The sequence below is a fragment of the Sinocyclocheilus grahami genome, unplaced genomic scaffold (assembly GCF_001515645.1).
Source record: "Sinocyclocheilus grahami isolate Dianchi unplaced genomic scaffold, SAMN03320097.WGS_v1.1 scaffold43.1, whole genome shotgun sequence".
In the NCBI taxonomy this organism is placed as follows: Eukaryota; Metazoa; Chordata; class Actinopteri; order Cypriniformes; family Cyprinidae; genus Sinocyclocheilus; species Sinocyclocheilus grahami.
This window is the reverse complement of record NW_015505222.1, coordinates 1,996,386-2,005,986: the sequence shown is the minus strand read 5'-3', so window position 1 is coordinate 2,005,986 and position 9,601 is coordinate 1,996,386. Positions and strand designations below refer to the sequence as shown.

The window sequence follows — 9,601 nt, the reverse complement described above, 5'->3', positions numbered from 1 at the left end:
CTGCTTTCATCAAGTGCTTCCCTGAAAAACCCCGATAGCTGTCTGAAAATATTGCATTTTATATCAGCAAAGCGCGATTAATATTGCATCACCTACATATAACATATCTTTTTTAAAGGCAGCCAAATGAAAAGCTCCCCACCCCTTCCCCCTTGAATTGTTCTTCAATATTACAGTGAGAAAGATCTGCAGTGCCTTTTTTTATGAATAAACAAACTTTTGAAATTAGACGCCTTTCTTTAGTCATTGTGAGGGTGAATAAAAGACACTGTTTGGAGACGGCCTGGTCTCAGGCTTCATTAAATGTTTATTGTCAGTTCGGCAGAGTAAAAAAAAAAACCTCCTCTTTTCCACAGCCTTCGCTTCTGTTTCGAGGAAATAATACGCAGAGTTTCGTCTGATATATTATAGGCAGATATAGAATCGCAGAACTGCGTTCAGATGGAGATCTAATGTAATGCTCATGTTACCTCATTTAGCAGACACGTGCATGGCCAAAAATTCCATTTGTTTGACACACTAACATCCCATTAGGGCGCCGATAACAATTACCGAGCTTTTTAATTAGTGTCTTGTTGTATTCCGTTTATTAATTTTCCAAACCACAGAGCATGAATTATTTAATAAACCGTAGTAAGGGTATTTAAATGTAATGCTCAAGTAGAATCGTGGCCGAAATAGTGCGACATTTATTAAAAAGTATTACTAATATTATTTTTGTTATAATTACTGTTTATTATTGTTATCATTAGAGACCGTCTTGTCTCTTATTTACTATTTTGTCTGCAATGTGTTCTGTTCAACTGAACAGAAAACTTGAATTTCGTGGTAAGGACCTGTTTTTGCTGGTCTAACGGAATGCACGGTCTAGAATGAGAATTCCAGATCATGGAAATGAAGAGAAATCAAATGTATAAATAATGCATGTTTCCAGAGTAATGACTGTATATCAAAGATTTGCGCGCTAAGGAAGCTAATCAAACCACTGTAAGAGAAAGAAAGAAAGAAAGAAAGAAAGAAAGAAAGAAAGAAAAAAGGGAGAAATTTTATTCGATTTTCTCTTTCAAAACAAGCTAATTTTTTTGCGCCATTGTATGTTAATTATATATTACGGTTTAATTATGGCATAAAACTTTCTGGGTCCATCGTTTCGCCGTTTTTTTATTTATTAGTATTTAACGAAAACTTTATGTAGGCTATTTTAAATGTATTTGTGCAGAGCACTATTTAAAAAAAGAACAGGTGTAGATTACAGTGGGTGTGTGTTGATCATTTTGAATTATAATACAAATACATACATTTTACATTTTTCGTTGATGTGTAAATGTAAATAATAGGCTGAATAAGTCTGAGAACGAAACATGTGTCTGTTTGTGCTGTAGAATAAGATTCTCATCCAATACACCTCAATGACAGCCTCGACTTTGATTTTCCATCATTCGTGGCGGGGGAGGGGGACAAAACAGAAAGCTGGGTGTGTCTAAGTAGAGTTGAACCGCAGAAAAGTAGTTCATCTGGATTACCTGTTATTTGCATACTTCACATTCACCAGTACAGTGAAAAGAAACACGAGTTGTGAAAATAAAACGGTACTAATCATGAGCACACGCGCATTTGAGCCAAAGCGATGATCCTTGGTCCCCAAAAGTCAGTTTCGTTTTGTTTTCTCCTAGAAGTATAGTCCATCAGTGCGCCGCGGAAAATTTCAACCTCTTCTGTTTTTGTCTTTGGTTGCAAAACCATACTCGCACCACGTTCTTTTTGAGCTCCAATTTCTCAGCTATAGCCGCGATTTTCTCCGACGACGGCCGGGGCTGCACCGCGAAATACGCCTCCAGAGATCGCTTCTCCGGGGCCGCTATGGAGGTCCGCTTGCGCTTCTTCTCGCTGCCGTTGTAAATGTCGGGTTTGCTCATTTTGTCGCGCTGGGCGCCCTCGGCCTCCTCCAGCCACGCCTGGAGGATGGGTTTGAGCGCGATCATGTTGTTGTGCGACAGAGTTAGAGACTCGAAGCGACAAATGGTACTTTGGCTCAAGCAGCCCACGCCTGGGATCTTTAGGTTGGCCAGCGCGCCCCCCACGTCCGCCTGAGTCACCCCGAGCTTGATCCGCCGCTGTTTGAAGCGCTCCGCGAACGCCTCCAGCTCCCTCGGGTCAGTGTCCGAGTCGCTAATGGAGGGCAGTCCGTTGTTGGCGAGTCCCGATGCGCACTGGTGCACACCGCCGTGGTGGCCATGTAAGAGGCCGTGGTGCGTGAGCGGCGAGTTCATGTTAATAGCAGCCTGGTGAGACAGGTGGGTGAGCCCGTGCATGTGGGAGTGCGGGTGGGCCGACGTGCTGGAGGATGGGTTTGAGCGCGATCATGTTGTTGTGAGACAGAGTTAGAGACTCGAAGCGACAAATGGTACTTTGGCTCAGGCAGCCCACGCCTGGGATCTTCAGGTTGGCCAGGGCGCCCCCCACGTCCGCCTGAGTCACCCCGAGTTTGATCCGCCGCTGTTTGAAGCGCTCCGCGAACGCCTCCAGCTCCCTCGGGTCAGTGTCCGAGTCGCTAATGGAGGGCAGTCCGTTGTTGGCGAGTCCCGACGCGCACTGGTGCACACCGCCGTGGTGGCCATGTAAGAGGCCGTGGTGCGTGAGCGGCGAGTTCATGTTAATAGCAGCCTGGTGGGACAGGTGGGAGAGCCCGTGCATGTGGGAGTGCGGGTGGGCCGACGTGGAGATCAAGCCTCCGCCGCCGCCGCCTCCTCCGCCGCCTCCGCCGGCCCCCTCGTGCGCGCTGGGCATGAGCGCGAGTGACGGCGAGCCGATGTGCTCCATGAGGTCTGGCGGCTCCAGATTCTGGTGGTGGTGGTGGTGATGGTGGTGGTGGTGGTGGGCGAGTGGCACGGTGGAGCCAGACGAGCATGGCACGGTGTTCATCGTGTGGTACGTGGCGTCGGGCTTGAACGGGTGACTCTTACCCTGGGACACCGCGATGTCCACGGCCGCCAGAGCTTCTGCGCGGGCCAGGAGCGTCTCATCCAGACTGGCGAAGATGTTGCTCTGGAGCTTTTAGAGTCGTCGAGACGAGGGGGAAAGTCAGAGAAAGAGAAAGAAAGAGGAGATGTCAGCTGGGAAATAGTGTCAACACACATAACACAGAGAATACTCCTTTTAAGAGGCTTCCAGTCATAAAAATGAATACAAAAAGGCTGAAGCCTGAGCCTTCAGTGAGCATGCCTTCAGAAAAGATCACAGGCGTGCAGATGATTGCTGTGGAATACATGAAAAAAACATTAAGGCGGTGTATGCGCCTCCAGCGCTCCTTCTCGCGCGCGCAGGAGAAAAACGCGAGAGGAGAAACGCAGAAGTTTTGGAGCTCGTTTACCTGTGGAGTCTGCAGACAGGCTCTCCGGATCGCCTCCGAGCTCGAGTGCAGAGATGTGTACTTGTGCTCAGGTAAGCTGGGATGCATGGCGAAATGATGCTGTTTGCTGTTCATGGACATCATGTTTGCGCGGGGTCCGGCGCAGATAAAGTGCACGAAAAGCAAAGCGAGAGTCCGGCGGCGCCTCTTCTGGCGTCTCACAGCAGTCAGGCGGATGCGGTAGCGCTCGGCTGCTGATGGTACAGAGGAGATGCCCGCAGTGTGTGTGTATGTGTGTGTGTGTGTGTCTCTCTCTGTTTGGCTGTGCTGTGTGTGGATGAGGAGCGCTCTTACACCTGAGTCCCTCACATCTCGTCCGGCAGCCTCTCCTATTCTCGCGAGACGAGCGCGATTGACTCTCTTCTCCTCCTCTCCTCTCATCTCATGTCCTCCTCGAACTGTAAACCGGCCTAACGACGGTGAGGAGGGCTTCCTTCCATACCTGTGGATTCTGCGCGCATGCGCGCAGCGGCCACCGATTTAGAATGTTGCGGCGTTAAACATTGTGACAGCGGAACCGCTAACATTCCATATGCAAATGAGGGCTCAGCCAAATGACTTTTTTAATGTTTTAAAGCACATTACATAAAAAAAATACGTCCAAGACAATCTTTTAAGAGAACTGTTATAATTGTGTGTGTGTGTGTGTTTTAATAATATTAACATGTCTACAATCCGCATAATTGTTCTTATATGAATGAATAAAATCAATTCAAATCTAAACAGGAAATATATAAATATAGATAAACAGGGAAATAATGTAATCAATTTAAGTTTATTTTAAAAATCGTTTGCATGAATAAAAGATAATAATAAATTGTGAATGTTATTGATGTCGTATTGGTTTTGGTTCAGTTTCAGAAGAATTTGCAAGCCTGGATATTTATATTTAGCTCATGTTTAAATAAGGCTGCGCCGCGTTGATTTATTAAGCAATCATGTCTATATTAAATCAAATAAACGGAAAGAAATACGAATAAAAACATTCGTAAAGATATAACGAAGATCGTTTTAGACATTTCATATAGAAGCTATGCATACATTACAAAATTGCGTAAATTGTAAAATTTCTAGACATCAAAATATAATCTGTGCTTATTTATATCAATTTCAGAAGCTGAATTTGTATTTGAATATTTAAATTTCGCTCACGTTAACGCGAGTCATAGTAGCATTGTCTTGATTGATTACGCAACTTTAACTATCGTGTGTATTTCACTAAACTCTAATCAGGCATGCATTTTTAATCGCCTAACGCTTCTAGTTGGCGCTAATGAAGTGTTAATTCACTAGCATTAATTCATTCTTTAAAAGACTATTCCGGTGATGACACAGGAATAATTCACCATTAAACACAGAAAGACATGTTTTTGCATGCACTATTATTAAAATTATGACAATTACAGTGTTTGTCATAACACTAAATCATGAAACTACTTGAAAATGAAACCATACGCATACAACAGTGTTGTTTTATTTAGACAACATCCAAATACAAAAACATTTGCAGAAATGTTTGAAAAATAGAAAATGACAATATTTTCAAACCTTATGCACAAATATCATTTATTGTTTCCAGAGTTCAAATACAGAATTATTCAGATGCCACATAATTCTGTACAATCACAAAAGCATTGAAATTCCATAGGAAAAAAATCTGTTTAATTTCAAGAGAAAAGCATAATGTTAACACTTTATCCCCAAAGGATACTGAAACGTTTTTTATAACATACAGTAACATCATCCAGCACACACTGCTGTCATAATAATAAACAGTGAAGCAATTTCGTAATAAAAAGCCCTGATGGAAAAGAAAGGCTGTTAAATCTCGTTGAACCCCTAAAAAGTCACTGAGAAGTAAACCCACTGAACTAGATCAAAATGGAGACCATGCTGGAAAATACTTGAGATGCTTCTGCTTCTACTTTAGTTTTGAGAGTTTCGATGGACTGGAGATGGACAATCCTGGGGGACACTTGCGCTTGGTGGGCTGTGTGGGATTTTCCACCATAACTCCAGCTCGGTCACTGAACTCAACAACTGAAGCCTCTTCCTCAGAAGCAGTAGCAGCATCACAATGGGTGGTCTCCGGAGTCAAAGATGCAGTTTGGTGCTCTCTTGCTAAAATCACCTGCCTATAGCCTTAGTAATCCTGAAGACATTGATTAGCTTGTTCAGGTGTGTTTGATTAGGGTTGGAGCTGAACTCTGCAGGACTGCGGCTCTCTAGGACCGAACTTGCCTACCCCTAGACTAGAAGTACCTCGTATTCTCTTAAAAGCAGCTCCCCTCGAGTCTTTCGGAGGCGTCTCTTCACAGAATCACTCTCACTGGACTCAAAGTCAGCTGTGGCTCCTGTGAACACGTATACAAAGAGGAAGACATTTAATCACACTCATCCTCCCACAATCAAACTTAGTTCTACAGCTTTGCATTTCGAAAACAACAATATATGATCGTGAGGTCCGCTGACATTACCAATGATTTCTCTGCAGGGGTTTTCTGGGGTGATGGCCACTCTACAGGTGGGACACTGACTGCTCTTCTCCAGCCACACTTTGATGCAATTGGAGCAGAACACATGGTTGTTGCAACAAATGACCGGCTGACGGACCTTTGAGGTGTAGATCAGAACAAACCAACAGGTAAATGCAAAGTAATGACTGTTGATATTAAATCGTAGAGGATCATTAGAAACAAACAGGACAGAAAAAATCATCATTGCGAACAAATAACCAAATGCCTATTTAATTACAATTATTTGTTTGATTAAATGTTTTAAACACAACATTACGATGCACGCGTGTATGTATATTTATTCAATTTTTGCTGTTTATCCCTGTAAAGCTGCTCTGATACAATCTGTATTGTTTTGTATCAATATATATATGTGTGTGTGTGTGTGTGTGTGTGTGTGCTATGGCATAGCATGTCAATTTTCACATCCTATCTATATAAACAAATGCCCTGCCCACCTTAAACTCACACCATTCAGATCAGGTGATACATGTCAAGTACTGTGTCTGCAAATGTTTTAAATAGATTGCAGTGACTGAATCTTAAACAACTTTAACGCTCCTACCTTATCTGGCACTCTTTATCATCACTCTGTGAATATTTCAGGGATTCAATAACTACATCAAATGCAACAGTGTACAGTCATTAAACAGCGTTTAGACGAGTGCTGGCTGCTCTTTATTGTTGGTTTGTGTTTTGGTAGAAAACAAAAACGGGCCTCAGTGTGTTCTACTGTAGCATAACTATCGCTGCTTTACGTTATTTACACTATCATTTACACATTATCTTCATTAATGCAGGATAAAAGAGCGGTGCATTATGTTAGGTATAAATGTAGGCCTGTAGTGTGTTCTACTGTAGCATAACTATCGCTGCTTTACGTTATTTACACTATCATTTACACCTATTTACACATTATCTTCATTAATGCAGGATAAAAGAGCGGTGCATTATGTTAGGTATAAATGTAGGCCTGTAATATATATATATATATATAATTAAACAAAGAAGAAACGTGAAGTGCACGACTCGGTGTGTGTACTTTCTTCTGTCGTGTATTTAAAGATTTTTTGAAAGTTTGTTACCTTTCCGAGGCAAATCTGACAGGATATCGGTAAAGTCAGTGAAAGAGTAACGTTTTGAAAACTTTGCGCCATGATTTAGTCCTCACATGAGAAACATGCTCCAAAACTCCCTCCAACAGAAACAAAGTAACGCGACTACGGCAAGCGAAGAGTACTTAACTACTATAACGAAACGCGTCCTCCGTAGAATACTCACTGCGCTTTGTTTGAAGACTTAAATGATTAATGCGTTTCTCAAGTAACGTTATTTGAACACAGTCCTTATGTAATAAATCTTGTTTTTATAGAATTTTTGGTCAAAGCGAATTCAAAAGTAATTGATAGACTTATACTCAGGAATAGAATCTCATATTTTCTGTTAAATAAGAATGGTAATGCATGCTTTCAGTAACCATTATTATTGCAATAATAATAATAATAATATATAAAAGTTACAATTATTATTAGCAGTACTAGTAGATAATAATAAGTACATAATTAGATTAGTGGATGTAATGTTAGTCATCATCATTACGTAGAACCAGAGTAGGGGGCGCCATCTTTCTCCCATGCCCGCCAGAGTGAGGCCTCGTGGGCCTCGAGTCGCTCGAAAAAGCCCCTGGAGCTCAGCTTTCACGGTTACTTAGAACCAGAGTAGGGGGCGCCATCACCCTCCCATGCCCGCCAGAGTGAGGCCTCGTGGGCCTCGAGTCGCTCGAAAAAGCCCCTGGAGCTCAGCTTTCACGGTTACTTAGAACCAGAGTAGGGGGCGCCATCACACTCCCATGCCCGCCAGAGTGAGGCCTCGTGGGCCTCGAGTCGCTCGAAAAAGCCCCTGGAGCTCAGCTTTCACGGTTACTTAGAACCAGAGTAGGGGGCGCCATCATACTCCCATGCCCGCCAGAGTGAGGCCGCGTGGGGCCAGCGCATCGTTCTTGTTGGTGTTGGGTATATTTTATGTATATGGTCAAATGCAAATGTATTTACACTTGGCTGAATTGCATCTTAAAGCTTAAATCACAGGCTGATGTCTGAGTGATCAGATTGAGATCCATTTCAAAATGTGTCCTGAAGAGCATTTGTCATGAATGGGATGAAGATATGCAACATAATGTATAAAGTAATCAAATGTCTTATTAGCAATTAAAAAGCCAATTCATGTGTGTTTTCTAATATTTAAAATACTTTTTGATGCATTAAAAATTGTGTTTGTCCCTCATGTTCTGTGGATGCAGCTTGCCTCTGTTTCAAGAGTTTTATCACAACAGTGCAAACCTTTATAGGTTTTACTTAATTTTTATTTGATCTCATAATTCATTGGTCATTGCCAAATGATGGCTTTATTATCTCATAATGACAGACCCGGTGGCTGAGCGCTTGTGAGATAACTTCATTAGCATTGAACTGATGCAAAACAATGTTGTACATTGATTGCATCAAGCGGACTATTGGTGCTGCGACTACATTACTGTCATTTGTTGCAGGTCTTTCATGTCAACACAGCGCATGGCGACTTCACTTTGTCTAGACTGTGAGTAGTCTGACTGTACGCCAGTAGGTCTGAAACTCAGAATTAGACATCTGCATGTAGTAAGAGAGAGTTTGCGTGCGTTTGTGAGCAAAGGCCAAACTGCTGAGCATGCGCTTACATAACATAAATTTGCCTTGTTTTCTTATTTTTACAGACCCCCTCCCTCCCCTTTTGTCTCCTGTCAGTGAGATCAGCATCTCAGAAATACACACAAAAATCTCTTGCTACTCACTTCATCGTTCATAAGTGGAACAAGAGCTGTGTCAACAAGAGACGTCCATTTCATCACCAAATCTCCAGTGAAATGAGTCATCCAGTGAAAGACCTCATCACATCAGCCTACAAAAACACCCATCCCGAGATGAGAAGCTCACCATTTCTGTTGTTAAGAGAGAGGTATGCGTTGATTTGCATTGCTGATGACTCATTTATTATATTAAACCCTGATGTTCCAAAGTTTGGGGTCGGTACAATTTTTTAAAGGGGTCATATGATGTTGCTAAAAAGAGCATTATTTTGTATATCTGGTGTAATGAAATGTTTATGCGGTTTAAGGTAAAAAAAAACACATTATTTTCCACATACTGTACATTATTGTTTCTCCTCTATGCCCCGCCTTTCTGAAACCTGTCGATTTTTACAAAGCTCATCTTCTGAAAAGTGAGGTGTGCTGTGATTGGCCAGCTATCAAGTGCGTTGTGATTGGCCGAATACCTCAAGCGTGTGACTGAAATGTTACGCCCCTCACCATACTGTGATGATGCCCTGTCGGGCCGGAGCGATGATTCAAAAACATGAAAACCCATTATAAACGAGGCATTTGTTGCATCCAGTGGGGACATAATTACGGATTATAATGACTTATACTGTCTTTTTACACGTTGCATCGCGCCATGTCTGCATTTGTGATCGGAGAAATGACAAACAACAAGCACTACTCACTGCTCAAAACTCACGTTTATTCGTTTATTTGAATCGTCAGTGGTAAATTCTTTAAATATAAAAACCGTACTTACAGTCTGCGAGTCAGAACAGCCGGCATTGTAGTCTACTCTCCCAGGATCGAAGCGGATATCGTCCT

At 42.5% G+C, this 9,601-nt stretch overlaps 2 protein-coding genes across 2 annotated transcripts; both read right to left on the bottom strand.

Moving 5' to 3' along the window:
- Positions 1-1,448: 1,448 nt before the first annotated feature.
- LOC107582367 (POU domain, class 4, transcription factor 1-like) lies at positions 1,449-3,849 on the bottom strand. Its single transcript, XM_016268165.1, has 3 exons — positions 3,371-3,849; positions 2,665-3,051; positions 1,449-2,282 (listed from the first exon to the last, which is right to left on the bottom strand). The coding sequence occupies exons 1-3, from the start codon at positions 3,788-3,790 to the stop codon at positions 1,686-1,688; spliced, it is 1,404 nt and encodes a 467-aa protein (XP_016123651.1). The 5' UTR covers positions 3,791-3,849; the 3' UTR covers positions 1,449-1,685.
- A 1,481-nt stretch (positions 3,850-5,330) lies between these two features.
- On the bottom strand, positions 5,331-8,899 carry LOC107582360 (RING-H2 finger protein ATL58-like). Its single transcript, XM_016268156.1, has 4 exons — positions 8,753-8,899; positions 5,887-6,022; positions 5,672-5,763; positions 5,331-5,495 (listed from the first exon to the last, which is right to left on the bottom strand). The coding sequence occupies exons 1-4, from the start codon at positions 8,831-8,833 to the stop codon at positions 5,331-5,333; spliced, it is 474 nt and encodes a 157-aa protein (XP_016123642.1). The 5' UTR covers positions 8,834-8,899.
- Positions 8,900-9,601: the final 702 nt, after the last annotated feature.

Coding starts and splice junctions, on each gene's coding strand:
- LOC107582360 (XM_016268156.1), bottom strand. CDS start 8,833: ATGACTCATTTCACTGGAGATTTGGTGATGAAATGGACGTCTCTTGTT. Junction 5,764..5,886: donor CCCCTGCAGAGAAATCATTG/GTAATGTCAGCG, acceptor ACGTGTTCACAG/GAGCCACAGCTGACTTTGAG. Junction 5,496..5,671: donor TGCTTTTAAGAGAATACGAG/GTACTTCTAGTC, acceptor TTGACTCCGGAG/ACCACCCATTGTGATGCTGC.
- LOC107582367 (XM_016268165.1), bottom strand. CDS start 3,790: ATGAGAGGAGAGGAGGAGAAGAGAGTCAATCGCGCTCGTCTCGCGAGA. Junction 3,052..3,370: donor CCTGTCTGCAGACTCCACAG/GTAAACGAGCTC, acceptor CGACTCTAAAAG/CTCCAGAGCAACATCTTCGC. Junction 2,283..2,664: donor TCTCCCACCTGTCCCACCAG/GCTGCTATTAAC, acceptor CTGTCTCACCAG/GCTGCTATTAACATGAACTC.